General features: G+C 42.1%; 1 protein-coding gene across 1 annotated transcript; it reads left to right on the forward strand.

Annotated features, from left to right (window-relative positions):
* Nucleotides 1–4,165: 4,165 nt before the first annotated feature.
* APOBEC1 (apolipoprotein B mRNA editing enzyme catalytic subunit 1) lies at nucleotides 4,166–26,637 on the forward strand (the record flags this gene model as incomplete). Its single annotated transcript, XM_081249113.1, has 7 exons — nucleotides 4,166–4,553; nucleotides 4,617–4,736; nucleotides 5,431–5,595; nucleotides 22,721–22,748; nucleotides 24,570–24,967; nucleotides 25,928–26,046; nucleotides 26,491–26,637. The coding sequence occupies 7 exons, from the start codon at nucleotides 4,166–4,168 to the stop codon at nucleotides 26,635–26,637; spliced, it is 1,365 nt and encodes a 454-aa protein (XP_081105239.1).
* Between the last annotated feature and the right edge of the window lie 533 nt (nucleotides 26,638–27,170).

The following is a 27,170-nucleotide window of genomic DNA, read 5'->3' on the forward strand; positions in this document are numbered from 1 at the left end:
AGGGAAGAGCTAAATCTATTTCTTTTACCTTTGCTTTTTGTTGCTTTTGTTATTATAATCACTAAAAGGATGCTGTCTATAGATGTAAGCATACATAATGGCCTGCCACAGGGAACCCTGCCCCTCTGCCTGAATGTTAAACTAAAGTACCTTGGAGATTGGTTCAAGATGGCAGAGTAGAAGGACGTGTGCTCACTCCCTCTTGTGAGAACACCAGAATCACAACTAACTGCTGAACAATCATCCACAGGAAGACACTGGAACTCACCAAAAAGGATACCCCACATCCAAAGACAAAGGAGAAGCCACAATGAGATGGTAGGAGGGGCACAATCACAATAAAATCAAATCCCATAACAGCTGGGTGGGTGACTCACAAACTGGAGAACACTTATGCCACAGAAGTCCACCCACTGGAGTGAAGGTTCTGAGCCACACGTCAGGCTTCCCAACCTGGGGGTCTGACAATGGGAGGAGGAATTCCTAGAGAATCAGACTTGGAAGACTAGCGAGATTTGATTGCAGGACTTCGACAGGACTGGGGGAAACAGAGGGCACACACAAAGTAGTGTGTACATCAGGGCCCAGGGGAAGGAGCAGTGACCCCATAGGAGACTGAACCAGACCTACCTGCTAATGTTGGAGGGTCTCCTGCAGAGATGGGTGGTGGCTGTAGCTCACCATGGTGACAAGGACACTGGCAGCAGAAGTTCTAGGAAGAACTCCTTGGCGTGAGCCCTCCCAGAGTCCCTATTAGCCCCACCAAAGAGCCCGGTAGGCTCCAGTACTGGGTCGCCTCAGGCCAAACAACCAACTGGGAGGGAACCCATCCCCACCCAACAGCAGACAAGGGGGTTAAAGTTTTACTGAGCTCTGCCCACCAGAGCAACACCCAGCTCTACCTACCACCAGTCCATCCCATCAGGAAGCTTGCACAAGCCTCTTAGATAGCCTCATCCACCAGAGGGCAGACAGCAGAAGCAAGAAGAACTATAATTCTGCAGCCTGTGGAAGGAAAAACCACATTCACAGAAAGATAGACAAAATGAAAAGGCAGAGGACTTTGTACCAGATGAAGGAAAAAGATAAACCCCCAGAAAAACAACTAAATGAAATGGAGATAGGCCTTCCAGAAAAAGAATTCAGAATAATGATAGTGAAGATGATCCAGGACCTCAGAAAAAGAATGGAGGCAAAGGTTGAGAAGATGCAAGAAATGTTTAACAAAGACCTAGAAGAATTAAAGAACAAACAAACAGAGGTGAGCAATACAATAACTGAAATGAAAAATACACTAGAAGGAATCAATAGCAGAATAACTGAGGCAGAGAATAGATAAGTGACCTGGAAGACAGAATGGTGGAATTCACTGCTGTGGAACAAAATAAAGAAAAAAGAATGAAAAGAAATGAAGACAGCCTAAGAGACCTCTGGGACAACATCAAACACAACAACATTCACATTATAGGGGTCCCAGAAGGAGAAGAGAGAGAGAAATGACCCAAGAAATATTTGAAGAGATTATAGTCAAAAACTCCCTAACATGAGAAAGGAATTAGCCACCCAAGTCCAGGAAGCACAGAGGGTCCCAGGCAGGATAAACCCAAGGAGAAACATGCCGAGACACATAGTAATCAAACTGACAAAAATTAAAGACAAATTATTGAAAGCAAAAGGGAAAAATGACAAATAACAAACAAGAGAACTCCCATAAGGTTAACAGCTGATTTCTCAGCAGAAACTCTAAAAGCCAGAAGTGAGTGGCACAGTATATTTAAAGTGATGAAAGGGAAGAACCTACAACCAAGATTATCCTACCTGGCAACGATCTCATTCCAATTCGAAAGAGAAATCAAAAGCTTTCCAGACAAGCAAAAGCTAAGAGAATTCAGCACCACTAAACCAGCTCTACAACAAATGCTAAAGGAACTTCTCTAAGTGGGAAACACAAGAGAAGAAAAGGACCTATAAAAATAAACCCATAACAATTAAGAAAATGGTAATAGGAACATATATATTGATAATTACCTTAAACGTGAATGGATTAAATGCTCCAACCAAAAGACACAGGCTTGCTGAATGGATATGAAAACAAGACCCATATATATGCTGTCTACAAGAGACCCACTTCAGACCTAGGGACACATACAGACTGAAAGTGAGGGTATGGAAAAAGATATTCCATGCAAATGGAAATCAAAAGAAAGCTGGAGTAGCAATACTCCTATCAGATAAAATAGACTTTAAAAGAAAGAATGTTACAAGAGACAAGGAAGGACACTACATAATGATCAAGGGATCAATCTAAGAAGAAGATATAACAATTATAAATATATATGTACCCAACATAGGAGCATCTCAATACATAAGGCAACTGCTAACAGCTATAAAATAGGAAATTGACAGTAACACAATAATAGTGGGGGACTTTAACACCTCACTTACAACAATGGACAAATCATCCAGACAGAAAATTAATAAGGAAACACAAGCTTTAAATGACACAAAAGACAGATAGATTTAATTGATATTTGTAGGACATTCCATTCAAAAACAGCAGATTACACTTTCTTTTCAAGTGCACATGGAACATTCTCCAAGATAGATCACATCTTGGGTCACAAATCAAGCCTCAGTAAATTTAAGAAAATTGAAATCATATCAAGAATCTTTTCCGACCACATCATTATGAGATTAGAAATCAGTTACAGGGAAAAAACGTAAAAAACACAAACACATGGAGGCTAAATAATACGTTATTAAATAACCAAGAGATCACTGAAGAAATCAAACAGGAAATCAAAAACTACCTAGAGACAAATTACAATGAAAACACAATGATCCAAAACCTATGGGATGCAGCAAAAGCAGTTCTAAGAGGGAAGTTTATAGCAATACAAGCCTACCTCAAAAAATAAGAAAAATCTCAAAGAAACAATCTAACCTTACACCTAAAGGAACTAGAGAAAGAAGAACAAACAAAACCCAAAGTTAGTAGAAGGAAAGAAATCATAAAGATCAGAGCAGAAATAAATGAAATAGAAACAAAGAAAATAATAGCAAAGATCAATAAAAGTAAAAGCTGGTTCTTTGAGAAGATAAACAAAATTGATAAACCTTTAGCCAGACTCATCAAGAAAAAGAGGGAGAGGACTCAAATCAATAAAATTAGAAATGAAAAAGGAGAAGTTACAACAGACACCACAGAAATACAAAGCATCCTAAGAAACTACTACAAGCAACTCTATGCCAATAAAATGGACAACCTGGAAGAAATGGACAAATTCTTAGAAAGGTATAACCTTCCTAGACTGAACCAGGAAGAAATAGAAAATATGAACAGACCAATCACAAGTAATGAAATTGAAACTGTGATTAAAAATCTTACAGCAGGGCTTCCCTGGTGGCACAGTGGTTAAGAATCCGCCTGCCAATGCAGGGGACAGGGGTTTGAGCCCTGGTCCGGGAAGATCCCACATGCCTCAGAGCATCGAACCCTGTGCACCACAACTACTGAGTCTGCACTCGAGAGCCCGCAAGCCACAGTTACTGAAGCCTGCAAGACTAGAGCCCGTGCTCCACAACAAGAGAAGCCACCACAATGAGAAGCCAGCTCACTGCAACGAAGAGTAACCCCCGCTCGCCAGAACTAGAGAAAGCCGCGCACAGCAACAAAGACCCAACACAGCCATAAATAAATAAATAAATAAATAACAACTTAAACCCCCCTCTGGCCTATCCAGCTCCCCAACTGGCTGAACAGGCTGCACTGGCATTGTTCCAACTGCCCCCACCATGCCGCCAACATATTCACTCCTTTCACAGCTTCCTGTTTCCCCTATCCATGGGGAGAGAATAGAATTTTCTCTGTTAACCCCTGGGGCACAGGGAACTGGTTTAGTATCACCATCTAAGACTCAACAGGGCACCGAATTTGAACCGGGAACCACTTCCGCAACAGTGCAATTTCCCTTGTGCTGAGGAGGCCTTAATGCAAATGGCCAGCCAGCTGGGTTCCTGTGGATGTGCAATCCATTCTCTACTTTGGATTTGCTTAACTGGAAAAACCATAACCCTGCTTACCAAGAGGACCCCCTCCATGTGACTGAACTTTTCACCTCCATATTTGCCACTCACCATCCCACTTGGGCGGACATTCACACTCATGAATATAATGCTTACTGGGGATGAAAGGAGGATGGTCATTGACAAGGCTAGAGAGGAAGCACACCAGCTCCACCTAGTGGATCCAAATGGAACTCCAGAAGCAAATCTGTCAGTCCCTATTGCTAAGCCTAACTGGGATCCTAATAGTGGGGGCATGACACTTCTAGAACATTATAGGAGGTGTGTCTTAGTGGGTCTTCAAAAGGGGGTACCTAGACAAAAGAGGTTAAACAAGATTCAGGAGATAAAGCCAAAACCAAATGAGGATGCAGCAGAGCTCCTAGAAAGGATTTATCCAGCTTATAGGTGCTACACGGATGCAGACCCTGAGGCCCCTGAGAATGTAAGGATGATACATATGACTTTCATTGGGCAAAATGCCCCAGGTATAGGGGAAAAATTACAGAAGTTAGATGGTGCATTTGGAATGAACCCTTCTCAATGAGTAGATGTTGCTTTTAAATTATTCAACAACAGGGAACAACGACAGAAGCAAGAAAATGAAAAATTGAAGGCAGCTTCTCTGGCAGCAGCATTGAATTCCCGGAAGGCGAGCAACCTAAAGGAAGGTAAGCCACCATTGAAGAAGGAACCATGTGCTTATTGCAAGGAGGAGGAGCATTGGAAAAGAGATTGCCCTAGACGAAATAAAAAGAAAGAAAATAATAAAATGGAGACAGGAGCTGCTCATATGGTAGAAAGAGAGGAACACTGACATTGAATGAAGAGGCCCGAAGACTCCCTTGGACTTGAGGCGTCCAATTCCAAAATCCCCACAAGAGCCCTGGGTAACTGACAGTGGGGAACAAGTTGACTTTCTAATAGATATGGGTGCCACATATTCTGGAAGGACCTTGGAAAAAGAAATGTCCTAAATTAAAGACGGAAGGCACCAAAAAACAGAGGGACCCTCTGGTGGAGGTTATGGTCACCGGGAAGGAAAGTTCTGAAGAGGAATATAGTGACTGGTGGGACCCGGGGCTTCCCGCCACGCTGGTTGCTCCCATGGCTATAGCCCCACAGGAGCCCCAGGTACAATTAACAGTGGAGAATCAACTAGCAGATTTTTTGGCAGATACAGGAGTAAACTACTCGGTTCTAAATTGTAAACTGGCCTCTGAGCAAGTCCACAGTGTCAGTAGTGGGACTTTTCGGGACAAACTCAGCAACGTCCTCTGCTCTTGCCCCTGGAGTGCAAAATAGGAGAAGAGAAATTGAAACATAATTTCCTGTACGTATCGGACTGTCTAATCCCTCTTTTAGGAAGAGACTTGGGCAAAGTACATGTGCAAATAACATTTTCACCTGAGAAACAACTTTTGCGTTTAGAAGTGCCTCTGGAAAATGCCCTAAGGCTCCAACAGTCGCTTGAACAGCCAGGAGAGAAAGAAGCTGAACCTATTCCAGAAAGGATCCAGGAAAAAGTGGGTAAGGCTGTCTGGGCTAACAGGGCACCCAGATGGGCCAGATTCACTGCCCCGATTCCTATCATTGTAAAGACAGGAGTGACTTGTCCAAGGAAAAAAACAATATCCTCTTAAAAAGGAAACTATACAGGGACTTTCCTGGTGGTCTAGTGGTTAAGACTCCACGCTCCCAATGCAGGGGATATGGGTTCAATCCCTGATCGGGGAACAAAGATCCCCCATGGTACAGCCAAAAAAAAAAAAAGGAAGCCATATAAGGAATCCAGCCAGTTCTAGACTGGTTTTTGAAGTACAGACTAATTAGACCTTGCAGATCTCCTTATAACACTCTATTTTGCCAGTTTAAAAAGTTTCACAAGGACTTCCCTGGTGGTGCAGTAGTTGAGAGTCCACCTGCCAATGCAGGGGACACGGGTTCAAGCCCTGGTCCGGGAAGATCCCACATGCCGCGGAGTAACTAAGCCCGTGCGCCACAACTACTGAGCCTGTGCTCTAGAGCCTGCATGCCAGAGTTACTGAGCCCGTGAGCCACAACTACTGAAGCCCGCGCGTCTAGAGCCCGTGCTCTGCAACAAGAGGAGCCACCACAAGGAGAAGCCCAAGCACCACAATGAAGAGTAGCCCCCGCTCACTGCAACTAGAGAAAGCCCGTGTGCAGCAATGAAGACCCAATGCAGCCAAAAATAAAATAAATTTATAAACAAAACAAAAAAAACAAAATCCACATCAAGTACTAGAAGGTTTTAACCACGTTCGGGATGGTTTATTCTGGTTGACCCCAGAATATGGCAGCTTTATGCTGGGAGCAGAGAAATCATAGCTTTCATCATTGGACAAACTCCACCCAATATATGGGATGGACCCCCACTGATTATTATAAAAGTCTTATAATTTTAAAGAGTAGTGATTGGTTTGCCACAGATTAGATTAGGAGACCAGGCATGTATTGGAGAGCCCCAAATGGAACCTGTTGGGTCTGTGGGACCCATTTTTGGCCTTAGCTTCCACCTGGATGGAATGGTAGATGCACTCTAGGGTTCCCTTGGGCACAAGGACATCAATATAAAGTTTGACAAAAGGCAAAAATGGCTAACCTTCCTTACCTTTGTACTAGCTAGACTAGATCAGTTTTTTTGGTGTAATTATTTACTCAATTTCTTTGTCCTAAACATTGGTCTTGAAAGTGTGGCTCTCCACATAGAGGTACTAGCCAAAATGACAAAGCAAGCCGTTAATGACAGCCAACAGAGCTTGACTTTGTTAAACACTGAGGACTCATTAATGTGAAAAGCTGTGCTTCAGAACCAGATGGCCCTAGATATCTTGACTGCCTCACAGCAGGGAACTTGTGCCTTAATTCATACTGAATGTTGTGTAATACTTTTATACCCGATGAGTCAGGAAACATAACAACGCTTCTTAATGACATGAAATCTCCCATCCAGACAGTAGATAATTCAGATGCTTATGCCTGTGAAGTTGCTTCCTGAGTCTGCAGTTGGTTTTCAAACTTGTTTTCCTGGATCCCACAGGGCCATCCAATCTCTTTTCTCAGGAGTTTTCCAGTTCTTACTTTGTTTTGATGGTTGCAATGGGAATATATGTTCTAGCTAGAATCATGACTTGTTGCCTGTCGTATTTCTGCAAAACCACCACCAGGGCTCTTGTCAAACCGCCTGCCAGTTGGCATGAGAATGTTCATTCCTTCCATAAGAAAAACCCCTTCTTGCCGTGCCTGCCCCCGTCCCCGCCCTCCTCTTCCCCCGCCGCCCCTCACCCGCCCAGCTTCAGCACGAAATGGCCAGATGAGATTGATGCCCACTTGTCTTTTTCCATTGAAATGGAAGGACTAAATTAACAGTGGGGTTTTTGTTCCAGCTAAATTTATAAAAACTAGTTAAAATAGCCTCCATCAAGCTCTGATCTGTTTTAACCTCACTTCGACTTGCATGTCAGATGACCGTTTTTGTTGTTGTTTCTGCTTCGTTGTATCATTGCACCTGGTATTTTTCTCTTTTGAACACTCCCCTTTACACTCCCCTCTCTGTAAGCATTCTTCATCCCAGAGAGAAGGTCACAGCTCGATAACCTCGAAAACCACAGGAGCCCATCACGAGACCACCTGATGCCTCCTTTGAGGGTCTTCAGATGATCTCTGGATGGAAAAATATGTAGGGCCTGCATGTACTCTTTTCTTATCTACCAGTCTGCTCCTTGAACCATTACTATAAGACTCCTCACTGCCCCCTCCAATGGGGACACACAGTCTTGAGGGCGTTAGCCCACTGTGGCCCCCTTTGCGTGGCGAAGCAATAAAGCTGTTGTTTTCTGCTTCACCCAGATCTCTGTCTCTGAGATTCAATTCAGTGCCGGTGTACAGAGGCCAGGTTTCGGCAACAATGACACATCCCCAAATCAGGTCAGGCCTAAATTTTCTTTTAAAATAAGAAAATACGGCATAAATATTAGGACATCAAGTGTTGTTCATGGGTTATTTCTTCAGCACTTTATTTTCTACTCAAGACAATATCAAGCACTTCAACTATTATCACAGTTTCTTTTTTTTGGCTGCACCATGCGGCATGTGGGATGTGGGATCTTAGCTCCTTGACCAGGGATTGAACCCGTGCTCCCTGCAATAGAAGCATGGAGTCTTAACTAGTGGACTGTGAGGGAAGTCCCCTTTTAAAAAATTTTATTGAAGTAAGTTGATTTACAATGTTGTGTTCATTTCGGCTGTACAGCAAAGTGACTGAGTTATACATACACATATTCTTTTTTCACAAAGGTTTCTGTACTTTGCTTGTGAGTGGAGCACTCCGTGCATGTGTGAGATCTGCATCTGTTGAGTTTTGAGGAGTGTTTGACTGAAAATAGGCATTTGCTTTCGTTAAAAAGGCTAGGGGGAAAAAAGAGCTAGGATCTGTTGCTTTTATTACCTTTTCTGGGCAGAATTGATTGGCAATAATTGCATGCAATCATAAATACATTCCCTAATTTTTTTTTTTTTGCAGTACGCGGGCCTCTCCCTGCCGTGGCCTCTCCCGTTGCGGAGCACAGGCTCCGGACGCGCAGGCCCGGCGGCCATGGCTCACGGGCCGAGTCGTTCCGCGGCATGTGGGATCCTCCCGCACCAGGGCACGGTGTATACTCTTATGTCGGCAGGCGGACTCTCAACCACTGCGTCATCCGGGAAGCCCGGACTGTCTGCTTTTAAAGCCCACTTAAAAGGAGAGAATGTAGGGCGTCCCTGGTGGCGCAGTGGGTGAGGGTCCGCTTGCGGATACAGAGAACACGGGTTCGTGTCCTGGTTTGGGAAGATCTCACATGCCGTGCAGCGGCTGGGCCCGTGAGCCATGGCCGCTAGGCTTGTTCCTCTGAAACCACTGCGTCACCAGGGAAACCTGGACTATTTGCTTTTAAAGCCCACTTAAAATGAGGGAATGTAGGGTGTCCCTGGTGGGGCAGTGGTTGAGAGTCCATCTGCGGATGCAGGGGAAACGGGTTCGTGCCCCGATCCGGGAGGATCCCACATGCCGCGGAGCGACTGGGCCCGTGAGCCATGGCCGCTGAGCCTGCACGTCCGGAGCCTGTGTTCTGCAACGGGAGAGGCCACACCAGTGAGAAAAGCAGATAGTCCGCTCTCACTCTTGTTTGTTTGCCACTCTCACTCTTGTTTGTTTGTTTAACTGTTGCTTGACAACATTAAACATCAAGCTGGTATGACTATTTTGGACAAAAATGTATCACAAAATTTGTAACCATAACCTTTGCTGTGTCCCAATAATGTAAATTTATCTTTCTGAGAAAGATGCACACAGATCTTAGAGAAAAGTATTTAAGAATGATTGTTTTAGCCACAATCTATTATTTTTTGTCCTTAAACCCTGTCCTTCAACAATAATAATAAAATCAATAGCTATTTTGAAAGGAAGACTATAAGTACCACAGGTATAAACAGAATGCAAATGGAATGAGAGGAGGATTGAATCCCTCTAAATTATGGAAGTGGGGCTGCACTGATATCGGTAGTCAGAGATAGTAGGACATTGATGGGTGAAGAGGCGGCTTGCAGTCAGGGAATTTTAGTTTAGAGGAGAAGGTAGAGCAAAGGAAGAAATAGATGGCAGAAATTGAGAAGGACTTGAAGAGTCTTAGAAAATTATGTACTGGCGGTTGGCTCTGCTAATTGTATTGCTTTTCTGCCCTCTGTTGATAAAAACAGGGAAGAGCAAATTTATTAAACCATATATGGTTCCTTATATCTAGAGGATCAAGGGTCTTACTGAGAACCTGGTAAAACATATAGACTCTCCCCCAGAAAATAATACACATGAACACACAATATTTTGCAGATAATTTCAGTTGCTTCATGGAATCCTTGCCATCAAACTGTGGGATTGTGAAGAACACGTTTCTCTTGAGCCAGGTATTTTTCCCCTTTGTTGGTCTCTGTTTATGATCCTGTGTGTATGAGTACACATGAACTCTTTTGTAATATTCAGTTCCTTTTAAGGGACCTATTTCTCACATTGTCCATTTCTTTCCATTCTCATATCTCTATGGTGGGTTTATTATTATAAATGCCTCTTCAACTACTAAGACCCAATTTTGTTCATGTCAATTCCTTGTGCTAAGGAATTCTCTCTAGCCCCAGGCAAGACAATCCCCTGACTTTCCTTGGAACACTTTTGCTTTGGTTTGGTTTGCTTTACTTCAGTTAACTTTTTTTGTTATGTCTTAAAAAAAATGGAGCTATAATTCACATACCATACAATTCACCATTTTAAAGCATAAAATTCAGTGGTTTTAAAAATTATATTCACAAGACGTACAACCATCACCACTATCTAACTCCAAAACATTTTTATTGCCCCCCAAATAAACCGCATATCCATTAGCAGACACCCTCCAAGTCTTCTCCCCCAGCCCACTCCCCATTCTCTGGCAATGCTAATTTATTTTCTATCTCTATGGATTTGCCTATGCTGGAAATTCCATAAAAATGGAATCATACACTCTGTGGCCTTTTGTGACTGAGGTCTTTCACTGAGGATAATGTGTTCAAATTTCATGTGTGTTTTAGCGTGTATTAGTACTTCATCCTTTTTATGGCTGAATACTATCCCATTGTGTGGACATCCGACAACTTATTTATCTGTTTATCAGTTGATGGACATTTGAGTTGTTTCCACTTTTGTCTGTTACGAATAATACTACTATGAACATTCATGTACAAGCTTTTGTGGGAATATATGTTTTCAATTCTCTTAGAATTGCCAGATCATATGGTTGCTCTATGTTTAATGTTTTGAGGAGCTATCAAACTGTTTTCCAGAGTGGCTGCAACATTTTATATTACTAACAGCAATGCATGAGAATTCCAATTTTTCCATATCCCCACCAATACATATTTTTTTTCTTTTTTGGCCATGCCGTGCTGCTTTTGGGATCTTAGTTCCCCCATCAGGGATGGGACCCACAGCTTAGGCAGTGAAAGCTCGGAGTTCTAACTACTGGACTGCCAGGGAATTTCCCCCACCAATACTTTTAATTGTCAATTTTTTTTTATTATAGCCATTCTAGCAGTTAGGAAGTTGTATCTCATTGTGGTTTTGACTTACAGTTTCCTAATGATTACTGATGTTGAGCATCTTTTCATGTGCTTATTGGTTATCTGTATATCTTCTTTGGAGAAATGCCTATCAAATCCTTTACCCATTTTAATTGGGTTATTTGTCTGTTTATTGTTTTTTTAAAATTTGTTTATATTTGCCTGCATTGGGTCTTCGTTGCTATGCATGGGCTTTCTCTAGTTGAGGCAAGCAGGGGCTACTCTTCGTTGTGGAGCGCGGGCTCCTCATTGCAGTGGCTTCTCTTGTTGCAGAGCTCGGGCTCTAGGCACGTGGGCTTCAGTAGTTGTGGCACGCAGGCTCAGTAGTTGTGGCTCGTGGGCTCTAGAGCGCAAGATCAGTAGTTGTGGCGCACGGGCTTAGTTGTTCCGCGACATGTGGGATCTTTCCAGACCAGGGATTGAACCTCTGTCCCCTGCATTGGCAGGTGGATTCTTAACCGCTGCACCACCAGGGAAGCCCCTGTCTGTTTATTGTTGAGTTGTAATAGTTTTTTATATAATTGGGACGCTAGCCCTTATCAGATATATAGCTTGCAAATATTTTCTCCCATTCTGTGAGCTGTCTTTTTACTTTCTAGATAGTGTTTTTTTGCAGCACAAAAGTTTTTAATTTTAATGGAATCCAATGTATCAATTTTTTGTTATTATTGTTTGTACTTTAAGTATCATATTTAAGAAACTGTTGTCTAATTCAAAGTCATGAAGATTTACACCTATGTTTTCTTCTACGAGTTTGAATGGTCTTGGCATCCTTCTTAAAAATCAGCTGACCTTAGGGCTTCCCTGGTGGAGCAGTGGTTGAGAGTCCGCCTGCCGATGCAGGGGACACGGGTTCGTGCCCCGGTCCGGGAAGATCCCACATGCCGCGGAGCGGCTGGGCCCGTGAGCCATGGCCGTTGAGCCTGCGCGTCCGGAGCCTGTGCTCCGCAACGGGAGAGGCCACAACAGTGAGAGGCCCACGTACCACAAAAAAAAAAAAAAAAAAAAAAAAAAAAAGACACACATGTTGGAAAAGAAGTAAGATTGTCTTTATTTACAGACAACATAGTCCTTGAAAAAGCCTAAGAAATCTACAAAAAAAAATTAGAAATAAGTGAAGTTAGCAAGTTCACAGGTTAGTTATGTAGGGGAGCAAAATTTGCCACCCTAAAATGTCTCTGGCATGTAGATTATTTCAAGCTGAAAACAATCAAGGCCCAAAAGACTCAAGAAGAAACTTTGACCTTCCCCCTTAGCTGCCTAAAGAATTTAGATAAAGGGCCAGTTCCCAGAATAGACCTGTCACCAGAGATCTCTGCAAAGAGTATGGGCTGAGTGTGGTGAGGAAACTCAGCAGGGCCTGGAGATCAGAATCCACTCTGGGTCCCATTGTCTCTGGGAAGCCCAGCAAATATTTGTTTAGCATTGGCTTTTTCATTTCCATGTGAATTGCCTTCCGCCCCTTTGAGGTCCCAAACCACTACCCCCAACATCTTCTTTTGTCTTTAGCTGAAGATGGTATTTAAGGTCAGGGCTTCAGCCATTTTGACGGGTTACTCAGTTTTCCTGGGTCTCTCCCATGTATACATGTTATCAAACTTTGTTTGATTTTCTCCTGTTATCTGTCTCATGTCAATGTAATTCTTAGAACAGCCAGAAGAACCTAAAAAAAGTAAAGGAAAATTTCTTCCCAAAAGTTACACAGTCAATATACAAATCAATTATATTTCTATATACTATCAATGAAGGGATAGGAAAAAAAACAAAAACAAAAAAACAAAGCACCAATAACACAATCAAATTAAAACCATGAAATATTAAGGGATAAATTTAATAAACTATACAATACACACACTGAATATCACAAAACACTGCTAAGTGAAATCAGTCCTTAAGTAACTGAAAGAATATAGCATGTTTGAGATTTAGAACACACAATGTTTTAATGTTTCAATTTTATTCAAGTTGATCTATAAATTCAACACAATACCAATCAAAACCGCAGCAGGCATGTTTGTAGACAATGACAATCTAGAACTTATATAGCCAAAGCAATCTGGGGAAATCAGAATGTATACTACCTGATTTTGCAGGGCAGGAAGAGAGATGTAGACGTAGAGAACGGATGAGTGGACACCCGGGGGAGTTGGGGGGGGATTGGGATGAACTGGGTTATTGGGATTGACATATGTGCACTGCCATGTGTAAAACAGATAACTAGTGGGAACCTGCTGTGTAGCGCAGGGAGCTCAGCTCGGTGCTCCATGGTGACCTACCTAGGTGGGTGGGATGGGGGGTGTGTGGGAGGGAGGTCCAAGAGGGAGGGGATATATGTATACACATAGCTGATTCACTTCATTGTACAGCAGAAAGTAACACAACGTTGTAAAGCAACTATACCCCAACAATAATAATATTTTATTTAACCCAACATAAAAAGACATTATTAATCTATAATAATTATAATTGTGATATAAGCATAATTATAGACATATAGATCAATGGAATGAAAGAGAGATTTCAAAAATGAATTTACACATTTGTGATCAACTGATTTCAATAAAGGTGCCAAGGCAATTCAATGGGACAAGTACAGTGTTTTCAACAAATGGTGCTACCAAAACCAGTTATCCATATGGGGAAAATGATATAGATATCTGTTATGGGCTGAATGTTTGGTACCCCTTGATTCTTATGTTGAAGCCCTTAACAGCCAGTGTGGCTATATTTGGAAATGGGAGCCTCTGAGAAAGTAATTAAACTTAAATGAGCTCATGAAGGTGGAGCCCTGATCTGATAGGATTAGTGTCCTCATCAGAAGAGAGCTCCCCGCCCCTGCAGGGTGCACACACACGGAAAGGTCAGGTGAGTGCACAGCAAAAAGGCAGTGTTTACAAGTCAGGAAGTTCTCACAGAAACCCAAATTGGTTGGAACTTTGATCTTAAACTTCTAGCCTCCAGAACTTCTAGCCTCCAGAAGTTGATATAACTTCTCTGGTGGCGCGGTGGTTAAGAATCCACCTGCCAACACAGGGGACAAGGGTTCGATCCCTGGTCCAGGAAGATCCCACATGCCATGGAACAACTAAGCCCGTGCGCCACAACTACTGAGCCTGCACTCTAGAGCCCGCAGGCCACAACTACTGAGCCCATGTGCCACAACTACTGAAGGCTCCACAGCTAGAGCCCATGCTCCGCAACAAGAGAAGCCACCACAATGAGAAGCCCGCGCACAGCAACGAAGAGTAACCCCTGCTCGTTGCAACTAGAGAAAGCCCGTGCACAGCAATGAAGACCCAATGCAGCCAAAATAAATAAAAAAATAAATGTTCCTTTAAAAAAAATGGATTGCAGACCTAATGTAAAAGCTAAAAACAAAACTATGAGTACTAGAAGAAAATATAGGAGAATATCTTCGTGTCCTTTGAGTAGGTAATGATTTTGTAGACAAGATCTAAGAAGCACTAACCATAAAAAGAAAACTGATAAATTGAACTTCATAAAAATTGAGAATATCTGTTCCTCAAAAGACACCATTAAGGAAATGAAAAGTCAAGCCAGAAACTTAGCAAAATATATATAAAGATATGACAAAGGAATGGTATCCACAATATATAAAGAATTCTTACAACTCAGTAAGGAGACAAAAATAAAATTAAAAAATGGACAAAATACTCAAACAGGCTTCAGAAAAGAAGATGTATAAATAACTAACAAGCACATGAAAAGATGCTCAACATCATTAATCATCAGGAAAATACAAATTAAAATCCACATACCCACAGAAATTACTGCAACTAGAAAGACTGACATTACCAAGTGTTGGTGAGGATATCAAGCAACTGCAACACTCATTTCCTCCTGGTCGGAATGTAAACTGTTATAACTGTCCAGCATTTTCTTAAAAGTTAAATACACACTTACCTATTTGATCTAGCAATTCTACTCCCAGGTTCTTCGACCAAGAGAAGAAAAAAGAAACTCCTACACAAAGAGTTGTACACAAACGTTCGTATCATCTTTATTCACAATAGCCTAAAATTGGAAAATAACCCTACGTCCACCAAAGGATAAATGAATAAACAAATTGTAGCATACCCATATGATGGAATTCCACTCAGCAACAGAAAGAAATGAACCACTGATACACCTAATCATGTTGATTAATTTCACAGGATAGCTGAGCAAAAAAAGTGTCATGAAAAGTTTGTCAATCTAAGAAAGAATTGCAAAATTTTATTTGAGGCAAATTCGAGGATTTTAACCCAGAAGAGCATCTCAGAAAGCTCTGAGAACTTCCACCCGTTAGAAGTCAAGACACAGTCTGGGATTTCCCTGGCAGTCCAGTGGTTAACACTCTGTGCTTCCACTGTTGGCGGGGCACGGGTTTGAGGGGCATGGGTTCTATCCCAGGTCGGGGAATTAAGATCTCACTGGCTACTCAACACTAGAAAAAAAAAAAAAGTCAAAATACAGTTTATGTAACCTTTTTGAGACAGAAGACTGTACATTAAATGAGGTATTGACAGTTTACCTAATCCAGATTTAAGCATCATTGCCGTGGGTCTTGTGATCCTTTACACATCAAGAAGGAATGTTTACTTTTAAGGAGATGTCTTGTTGCTAGGAGAATGTTGCTGTTTATGGTTGAGCAGGTATTCCTGCTGATGGGGGAGGTTTGGTCAATGCATAATGTAGATACACAATGCACAGTGGGGCAAGAGGGAAGGCCAAAGGGCAGAGAAGAAATTTTATGTTTAAATTTTTCTTGTCTCGTCATAAATATGAATTTTATTTCACAAAAGCAAACATAAAAGCTTACACATTATATGATTCCATTTGTATGATATTATAGAACAGTCTAAACTAATCTTTAGTGACAGAAATATTAGTGGTTGCCTATAGGACTGGGAGTTGGAGGAATCAGACACAGGGGAAACAGACACAGGGGAATTTTCTGGGTGATGAGAAGCTTAAATATCTTGACTGTGTAGTGGATACAAAGGCATATGTATGCATTTAGAACAATGCATAACAGGAACAGGACACTGATCTAAACTGAATAGCTACATTTTATAGTTGATTATCTTCGACCTCTCTTACACATGATGAACGCATGACAGTCTATCACATGTGTTCTGAATTTCCTAAAATAATACAGAAGATGGATCAAGCGTTCAGTAGGAGTTCTAGTAGAAACTAACTCAAATTATATACCTCCTTACCTGTTACGTATGTGCCTCTCCCGAGTCTGTCTTGCTGAATTAGTTTCCTATTGCTACTGTAACAAATGACCACAAACTCCGTGGTGTAAAACAATGTAACTTATCTATCTCACAGCTCTGGAAATCAGAAGCACAAAATAGGGTGTCACTGGGCTAAAATCAAGGTGTCAAAAGGGCACCATTCTTCTAGGAGACTCTAGGGAAGTATCATTTCCTTGCCCTGTCCAGCTTTTAGAGGCTGTCTGCCAGAGTCCAGCTCCAGCGAGTCCAGGGATACCGAGGGATGGATAGCGTCGGTGAAGGAAATAATTCTATTACACTTCTTAAAGTATCAGCATTGCATGTTTCTTTCTCTCATGTCTTTATTCTTGATTCTTCTTCTTTTTTCTTCCTCTTTATTCTTGATTCTTCCTCTGTTGTTTACAATCACAGGTTTATATATTGTAGTTGATTACATTACCAGGTACGTGGCCAAACAATCTTAGCACAATCAGACCTCAAAATATTCTATTAAAGATTTTTTAAAACAAATATCCCCTAGTTTCTAGATGTCCTATTAAAATATTTCCCCAAGTTCCCATTAATCACAGGTTGTTTCTTAGTAACCAAGTCAAGCAGTTATATGATTATTTCAATTGTAAAAGTTGGAGCTACTTGTTCCTATTTTTCTTCTTGCATGAGCAACCTTTTACAATGGTTCCATGAAAATATTTACAATGTACCTGCATGCTCTTTCTCGTTGTTTTCTTCAACTGAGACAGTGTTTTCTCCCTATCCTGGCAACGAATTCTGCTCTCGTCATTTGTTTTTCTATAATTAATCTTCCTTTATAATAGAACCATAAATTTCCTATGTCATCATCAGGAACTCCGGCCCATGGCCATAACTCCATACTAGAGGGTGTTTTTCATAAAAACATCCCCTTAGTTCCAGGCTCTTAATTCTTTACCCATTTCCACGGGGCTTTAGTGGGTACTTCCCATTCTGTGGTAGTTTCAGGAGGGGGAGTCCTAGAGGAATTTTTCTTTCACGTGGAGCAACATCCCCGCAAAATTGCCCCTGTATGTAAATTTATTATCATAAAACATAACAATGGAGCTGTAGTCCACCTTCCTGGCACGGCGCTGCCTTGCAGTTTCGCCTTCCGTTGCTCATGACTGTCATGGTGCAATGGCTCCAGGATGGCTTCCGACAGCTGTCCTCATTCCTCGACTCACGGCCCTCTTCAGCCAATGACCACATCACACATCTCTCTTTTTTTTTTTCTCCCCACCCCTGACACATCTTTTTCACGTGTCCTTTTCGGACTCTGACTCTGCCTTCCTTTTATAAGGGTCTTTGAGACTAGATTGAGACCAGCCAGATGATCCAGGATAATTTTCTCACCTCAAGATTCTTAACTTAATCACATCCATCACATCTGCACAGTCCATTATGCTATTGTAAGGTAACATATTTATAGGTTCCAGGGATTAGAAGGTGGACACCTTTGGGGGGGCCATTATTCTACCCACCACACATGCCTCACTGAAACACTTGGCTTCTGAAGGACCTTTCTTTTTTTTTTAATACATTTGTCTATCTATTTATTTTTGGCTGCATTGGGTCTTCGTTGCTGCACGCAGGCTTTCTCTATTTGCAGAGCGCAGAGGCTACTCTTCGTTGTGGTGCGGGGGTTTCTCATTGCGGTGGCTTCTCTTGTTGCAGAGCACAGGCTCTAGGCACACGGGCTTCAGTAGCTGTGGCGCAGCAGTTGTGGCGCACGGGCTTAATTGCTCTGCGGCATGTGGGATCTTCCTGGACCAGGGCTCGAACCCGTGTCCCCTGCATTGGTAGGCAGATCTTAACCACTGTGCCACCAGGGAAGTCCCTGAAGGACCTTTACTTATGATGAGGCATTTCTGCCCCTTCTTCAAAAGTATCACCTGCCACTGCAAACAACTGCTTCATCTTGTCCAGGCTCCAGCTTCATTTCATGATTAAGGAAAGTCTTATAGTTAGGGATCAGGTGTAGGGTTCGTTGAATTTGAGACTCAAAGTTCAGGGGCTTGGGCTTCCCTGGTGGCGCAGTGGTTGAGAGTCCGCCTGCCGATGCAGGGGACACGGGTTCGTGCCCCGGTCCGGGAAGATCCCACATGCCGCAGAGCAGCTGGGCCTGTGAGCCATGGCCGCTGAACCTGCGCATCCGGAGCCTGTGCTCCGCAACGGGAGAGGCCACAGCAGTGACAGGCCCGCGTACCGCAAAAAAAAAAAAAAAAAAGTCCAGGGGCTCTAGATATGAGACCCTAGAGGGAGGCATAGGGCTTGAGAGTGACGTCAATTCTGGGAGTGTGTGTGCTCAAACCCAGAGGAGATTGACTCACGGTTCAGGCAACAGGAGACAGTGGCAATAGGGAGTATAGTATTCATTTTCTCAAGGAAGAAAAAAAGCGGAAGTGGACTGGGCTTTAACTAACCTTGGCTTCAAGAAGCAAGAGAAATCACCTGAAACTTGTACACTAATTACCTGACTCAGAGACCAAAGTCCTTTTGCTTTTGCTTCTAATATTGCCCCTCCCCTTTCCAACAGAATCTAGGGTGAAGATCAAAATAAGGGAAGTTAGAAATAAATGAATAATAGCTAAAGGGCAAGCCCTCACTGTCTTCACCAGGTAACAATGAAAACATTCAAGTCAGGGAAACAGGCCAGTTCTCTCTTCCCTTTCTTCTTCCTCTCTTTTTTTCCAATAAACAATGATGGGTCAGTCTTGCTTTAACTTTCAAGGGAAATGTTCCTACATTCTGAGTTATCACGCAAGCACTTTGAAATTTGGATGTTCTCAATGAATTATGCTACAGAATTAATTATCTGCATCATACGCTTTCTTATCAAGCTGCAGCAACTTCCCTCTTCATCTGCTACCTGTCTGTGCAGTCTAGATACCCAGTATCTGCCTGAGACTCAGGAATGAGTCATCCTCTGCCCAAACAGGTGGCAGCGGTCACACCTGCAGAAACAATGTTCAGGCAGGTTGCTGGCAGCACAATATATAGCTCCAGGGGAAAAAGTCCAGTGACGGTGCAGCATGGCTTCTGACGGAGGTAAAATGGACGGGGGCCTGAAAGCTACATATTCTTGAAAAATGCAGAAACTGTGTGTGTGCTTGCGTGTGTGTGTGTACGCACGTGTATATGTGTCCTGCTTCTGTTTGTATCCTTGGGCATTTTCCAACTTTCCTATTTATTAATATATTAATATTCTTAAACAGGATTTATTATTATTGTTGTTGTTGTTATATTAATACCAACTGTTTACATCCAAAAATGATTTTGATCAGATGGCACTAAAGCAGTGCTTGTTTCACCATAATAAAAAATTAAGTAAAAAAAAAATGCAACTGTTAAATAAAAGTTTAAAATAACAGCATAAGTGATAGCACAAGGGCAAGTTAATGGATAATTTAAGGTTCCGTTACTTAATGTTAGAAAAATTCGTGGGAGAGGAAAAACACTCAGGTTGTGGAAGGTAATGATTTTCAGATGAGGTGGGTTTTGAACTGGATCCTGAAAGGGCAGAATTTGAATTGGCAAAGAGGAGGAGATTCCAGGTTGATTGACACTGAGAGTTTAAGAGAATTTACAAAGATTGTGTGTGGAATATAAAGAATAAATTGGTTAAGATAGAGAAGAGTTTTTGGAAACAATCTGCAGTGAGTTTAGAAAGCAAATTTGTTTGTTTTTAATAAATTTATTTATTTATTTATTTTTGGCTGCATTGGGTCTTCGTTGCAGTGCACAGGCTTCTCATTCTGATACCTTCTTGACTGAAAGCAGAAAAGACAGGAAGAAAGGCGGCCAGTGAAAAGACTATTGCAAGAGTGTGGGCATCATGTGATAAGACAAAATGCAGGTGTCAGTCTTAGGTTTCAAGAAACAATATTTTTTCTCCATTATATTTTCCCTCTATTAAAATTCTCTTGTGACTGGTATTTTGGGGAAAAAGTGTAAAGACTTTATTTAATTGAAATATCTGGGTAATTTCCCTTGAAGGTGGTATGTTTCATCCCTCAAACCACCCCAAGTCATGTGCCTAGTGTTCTTGCCTGGCACCACATGTGTAGATACTGAGAATGTATCTCAATCTCTCTTTCTGAAGTTCTAACTGCTGGTTCACCTCCTCATAGAGGTATGGCCTCTGTTTCTACAAGGCCCCCTCTGAGTAGACCAGCTGGTTCAAAGGCCCCAATTTGGGGTTTTTTTTTGTTTTCATTTTGTTTTGTTTATTTACTTATTTATTTTTGACTGTGTTGGGTCTTCGTTGCTGCATGTGGGCTTTCTCTAGTTGCTGCGAGCGGGGGCTACTCTTCGTTGTGGTGCACGGGCTTCTCACTGCGGTGGCTTCTCTTGTTGCGGAGCACGGGCTCTAGGCGCGCGGGCTTCAGTAGTTGTGGCACACGGGCTTAGTTGCTAGGCGGCATGTGGGATCTTCCTGGACCAGGGCTCAAACCTGTGTCCCCTGCCTTGGCAGGTGGATTCTTGACCACTGCGCCAGCAGGGAAGCCCCTATATATCATCTTAATAGAAGAAGTGGAGAGGGAGAGGAACACTAATGGGAAAACAAATGACTTTTAGGAAAGATAGACGGGCCGTTAGGAGAATAGATGGAGACAGACTAGTTCGTGACAACGTCTGAGTGGGTGTCTCAATTGGTAAGAGTCAATCTCCCCTGGTTGCCCCAAAGGATGGGATTTATGACAATTGATTTCTTTTGAGTTCTTTTGGGAGGCTCTGTCTGTAGGAAAATAAGGGATTGTGGGGTGGGGGGGCGTGGAGGGGAGTTTATTTTCAAATGTCTTCAGACCAAAATAATTGTTATGCTTCAGTGACACAATCTGGAGCCCTCACCACACAGACAAATACACACACACACACACACACAGCCTTGGCATCTTCTGTTTTGAAGATCTTGTGGTTCAAAAACTGCTCCTCAGAGATAAGTTTGGCTGGGAGACAGGGCAGCCACTTCACCCTCAGAGGGAGCAGTGAATTTTGCGTCTCTCTTTGACCCACCGAGAAGGGGTATCAGGTGGGAACCTTACACTCAGTGTCTCAAACTTCATGGACATCTGAGCTCATTCCAGTTTTTGATATTACAAATAAAGCTGATATGAACATTTGTGTACAGGCTTTTGTGTGAACCTAAGTTTTCCTATCTCTGAGACACGTGCCCAGCAGGGCAATTGCTGGGTTGTAAGGTAGTTGCATTTTTAGAATTCTTTTTTAAGAAGCTGCAAACTGTTTCCCAGAGTGGCTATGCCAATTTATATTCCCACCAGCAATGTATGAGAGATCCAGTCCTTCTGCATGGTATTGTTTATTAATTAATTTATTTATTTTTGCTGTGTTGGGTCTTCGTTTCTGTGCGAGGGCTTTCTCTAGCTGTGGCGAGCGGGGGCCACTCTTCATCGCGGTGTGCGCGCCTCTCACTATCGCGGCCTCTCTTGTTGAGGAGCACAGGCTCCAGACGCGCAGGCTCACTAGTTGTGGCTCACGGGCCTAGTTGCTCCGCGGCATGTGGGATCCTCCCAGACCGGGGCTCAAACCCGTGTCTCCTGCATTAGCAGGCAGACTCTCAACCACTGCGCCACCAGGGAAGCCCCTGCATAGTATTGTTAATAATCCATAGCGGATAGTGGTGAATTTCATTCATTTGTTCAATAAGTATCTATTGCTAACCAACATGTTTCAGGCAGTGTGATAGGGTCTGAAACAAGATATGTATAATCCATATCACATAATTTACACGTGTTACTATAGGCATGTAATTAGGCAATCATCACATGATCATTGCTATGAGGAAAAGGAAGTACAGGATTCTATGGGGGCACATAATTTACACCTAAGATCCTCTGAAGGGTGACTTTCCCCCTTTCTTTTTGGAGCCTTAAAGAGGATTACCTGGTTTGGTATTGGGCAAATAAATTTCAGCAGAGCCCTTAAAAATCTTGCTTTTCTTGATGCAATGACCTTGTCCAATCCAATTAATCCAGGAGAGATTATTATTATTATTATTTTTTGCCCACGTGGCTTGAGGGATCTTAGTGCCCCAACCAGGGATCCAACCCTCACCCCCTGCAGTGGAAACAAGTGGGGAGTCTTAACCACAGGACCGCCAAGGAAGTCCCAGGAGAAAATCTTTTCACTGCATTTTCTGATATGGTTTGTGGGTTTGAAGAATAGAGCATTTTTTCTTAGTAATTCCATTTGTATATGGGTGTTATCTGACATGATCATCTGTTGGTCAACAGGTCCTTCAGCTGGAGACACTACCTTGAGGTAAGAATTATACTATCATAGTGCACATGTAATTCAACCAAGAATCGATGGATATTTAAGAGCTGGAGGACTATAGCTTTCCTTATGGTTCCTTACTTATTCCATGCTCCCATTCTTTCTTTTGCTTTTTCTCTCTCTATTCTCTATGATTATAATTGCTTTCTATATCTTTGCTCCTATGGCTGTTGGTTTCTGTTGAAAAAAATTACCTTCCAGCTTTGTTCTGTTATCATCTTACTATTGTTCTTCTCTCCTTAAATCACAGGTTTTCATAGGCATTAGTGAAAAGTCCAGTGAACTCATTTGTCACTTTGATTTCATCTTCTTATTCTATACTCTATGCCCATTTTCTAGACCTTTTTTTTTTTTTTTTTTTGGCCACATCACCTGGCTTGCGGGGATCTAAGTCCCCCGACCAGAGATTGAACCCAGCTCCCTAGCAGTGGAAGTGCAGAGTCCTAACTACTGGACCACCAGGGAATTCCCTACACCTACTTTTTTTTTTTTTGAAGCTCCAGGAGAGCAGAGATTGGTTTTATTTTGTTCATGGCTGTATCCCCAGGTTTTAGAACACATAGCAGAGCACATACTAAATTCTCAATAAATGTTTGTAGAAGATGGACATAATAAATGAACATTTTGCACAGTTTTCAGAAAAAACCAAAAACAAGTAAAGGCATCTGGGGAGGCTGGGTCTTGCCTCCCTGGCATCTAGACCTATTTTTATAACAGGGAGACTTTTGTCAGGGAACATATTTTCTCATGATGGGTGGAAGGATTGATTTACATAATAAATGAAGTGATTCTTTAGGAATGAGTGAAAAATATGACGATGTAATAAACTTATGACTCAACCATATTGCAAGGAAGAGTCCTCAGCATAATTCTGAGTCACAGCTTTGACCCACAATGAGGGTGGGTATCTAAAGATGCCCTTGAGAGAAATTTAAATTTATTTCTTATGAGGAAATAGTATACAGAATTGAATGTGGAAGAATCCTGAGGCTAAATTAGTCTCTTATCAGAGTTGGTAATAGAATCCTCTTGGCAATTTGAGGCTTCCACAGCTGAAAAAAATCTAGCTAGAGTCCACTGAGGAATAATGAAGATTAATGAGTGGGACAGATCACCTCTAAGTGTGAGATAGAAAGATTAGAGGGAATTCCCTGGTGGTCCAGTGGTTTGGACTCGGCACTTTCACTGCCGAGGGCATGGGTTCAATCCCTGGTTGGGGAAATAAGATCCTGCAATCCGCACAGCATGGCCAAAAATAAATAAAGTAAAAGAAAAAAATAAAAGAAAATAAGATTAGAATATAATGAGAAAAGTTTAAAAGAGGAACAAGGACACACTTATACCTGAATTCAACACCACGAAGCAATGGTATAGAGAGTGGTAACCAAATAACATGAGCTGGGAAAAATCTCTTCACTATGTTTGTGAGAGAAAATTTAATAATCCAAACGGACCTCCCCAGATAACTTTGAGATACAGAATAGAAAAAAAAAAGTTTCCTGAGATGTCATGTTTTAAATATTTATTTATTTAGGCTGTGAAGGGTCTTAGTTGCGGCACGTGGGATCTTTAGTTGGGGCATGCGGGCTCTTAGTTTCGGCATGCATGCGGGATCTAGTTCCCTGACCAGGGATCGAACCCCGGCCCCCTACATTGGGAGCACGGAGTCTTACCTACTGGACCACCAGGGAAGTCCATGAGATGTCATGTTTTAGATCTGCCTGATCCAGAAGGAGAAGATGAAATTATTTCTAGGGTCCCTCAAACGATGACATAACAACACAGGGGTGCTTTTTTATATTTCAGGAGAAGAATTGAACCCTGGGAATTTGAAGTCTCCTTTGACCCCCGAGAACTCTGTAAAGAGACCCGTCTGCTCTATGAAATCAAGTGGGGCAAGAGCCAGCACGTCTGGCGACACTCGGGCAAAAACACCACCAAGCATGTTGAACGCAATTGTATAGAAAAAATTACTTCAGAAAGACATTTTGGCCCGTCCATCAGCTGCTGCATCATCTGGTTCTTGTCCTGGAGTCCCTGCTGGGAATGCTCCAAGGCTATTCGGGAATTTTTGAATCAGCATCCTAGAGTGACCCTGGTTATTTACGTAGCACGGCTTTTCCAGCACATGGATCCGCAAAACCGGCAAGGACTCAGAGACCTGATTCAGAGTGGTGTGACTATCCAGATTATGGGACCCCCAGGTGAAAACAATAAACCAGGAATCTTAAATGTTTATTAGAGACTGTGGTGGTGGTGATATGTTTCTAGGCCAGGAGACTGATTACCCCAGACCAGAAGTCTCAGAAGTAAAAGTCCAAAATAACAGAAAGGACCAGGTCTGAAATTCATAGCAAGGAAAGCATCAAAGATACGACTCCTTTCCCCACTCCTGTCACTATGGCCTCTGTGCCATCTTCAAATGAACTGCTGAGTTCCTTTAAGGGATTCTGGAAGAGTCTAGCCCTTCTCCAGCAGTAAATAGGCCAGAGAGATTTTATATTGGTATTTAAAAAAATACATTTATTTATTTATTTTTGGCTGTGGTGGGTCCTCGTTGCTGTGTGCGGGCTTACTCTAGTTGTGGCAAGTGGGGGCTACTCTTCGTTGCGGTGCGCAGGCTTCTCATTGTGGTGGCTTCTCTTGTTGCGGAGCACGGGCTCTAGGCACGCTGGCTCAGTAGTTGTGGTGAATGGGCTTAGTTGCTGCGCGACATGTGGAATCTTCCCAGAGCAGGGCTTGAACCCGTGTCTCCTGCATTGGCAGGAGGATTCTTAACAATGGCGCCACCAGGGAAGCCCCATAGTATTATTATTTAATAACAATAAGAATAATTATTATAATTATTATTATTTTTAAATTGGGCTCTTTTATTTATTTATTTATTTATTTATTTATTTATTTTTTGCGGTACATGGGCCTCACACTGCTGTGGCCTCTCCCGTTGCGGAGCACAGGCTCCGGATGCGCAGGCTCAGCGGCCATGGCTCACGGGCCCAGCTGCTCCGCGGCATGTGGGATCTTCCCAGACCGGAGCACGAACCCTCATCCCCTGCATCGGCAGGCTGACTCTCAACCACTGCGCCACCAGGGAAGCCCTAAATTGGGCTCTCTTTAACTTTCTGTTGTATGTGTTGACTGAACCAAGATTTGTGTTTCCTTAGAGTATGATTACTGCTGGAGGAATTTTGTCAACTACCCACCTGGGAAAGAAGCTCACTGGCCAAGATACCCCCCTCTGTATATGAAGCTGTATGTACTGGAACTCCACTGCATAATTCTAGTAAGTTACTATAAGGGGAAAAGATTCTGATGCAAAAAGAAGCATCCGTCTTCAAACTTCTCACCTGATTACGTTGACACATACTTTTCTCACCATCACTTTGCCATTTATATTGACATTTAGTTATTTACCTGACATCTTTAAAAATGTGAGAACAAGAGAATCTCTGTGGGAAATAAGTGGGAGAAAGGAACGGATAAACTGGTCTAAGATATATGTGGACTCCATAGTAGTTAGATTTCATCATCATCATTACTGTTGTTGTTACAGCACATACTTGTTACACCAAATTGCACATATTCTTCTTTCCCTTATTGGTGTGTGTCATCTTATTGAAGGAATGTAAGTGTCCCATTTGTATTCTCTTGCAAGTAGTTCAGTGGTCTTTCAAATGATGTTTTGAAATGTTTGTGAAATATTATCCTAACTTCTTTTTTATTTCAGGGTCTCCCTCCCTGTTTAAATATTTCAAGATATCAGAATCAGCTGACCTTGTTCAGACTTATTCCTCAAAATTGCCATTACCAAATGATTCCACCCCATATCCTTTTACATACAGGGTTGATACAACTTCCTGTGACTTGGAGATGAATAGAATGATTTCTTGTGTATATACTGTTTCATGAACAGGAACTGATGGCCCACTAAAGAGTGAGTGCCATTAGAATCGAGAAATTTTAAGTTTGCATTTCTATATACTAACAACATGTTATCTGGAAAAGAAATTTTTTAAAAATCCCATTTATAGTAGCATGAAAAATGATAAAATACTTAGGAATTAATTTAACCGAGGAGGTGAAAGATCTGTATGCTGAAATCTACAAGAGAGATTGAAGAAGACACAAATAAATGGAAAGACATCCCATAGTCATGGATGGAAGAAATAATATTGTTAAAATGTCCCTACTATACAAAGCCATCTATAAATTCAGTGCAGTCCCTATCAAGATTCCAATGGCATTTTTTATAGAAATGAAAGAAAAATCCTAAATTTCATATGGAACAACAGAAGACCCTGAATAGCCAAAGCAATCCTTATGTATCTGAAGGAAATGAAGTCATTTTCTCAAAGAAATATCTGCACTTCTGTGTTCATCGTAGCATTACTTGCAATAGCCAAGACA

The sequence above is a fragment of the Mesoplodon bidens genome, assembly GCF_964165515.1.
Source record: "Mesoplodon bidens genome assembly, chromosome: 11".
In the NCBI taxonomy this organism is placed as follows: Eukaryota; Metazoa; Chordata; class Mammalia; order Artiodactyla; family Ziphiidae; genus Mesoplodon; species Mesoplodon bidens.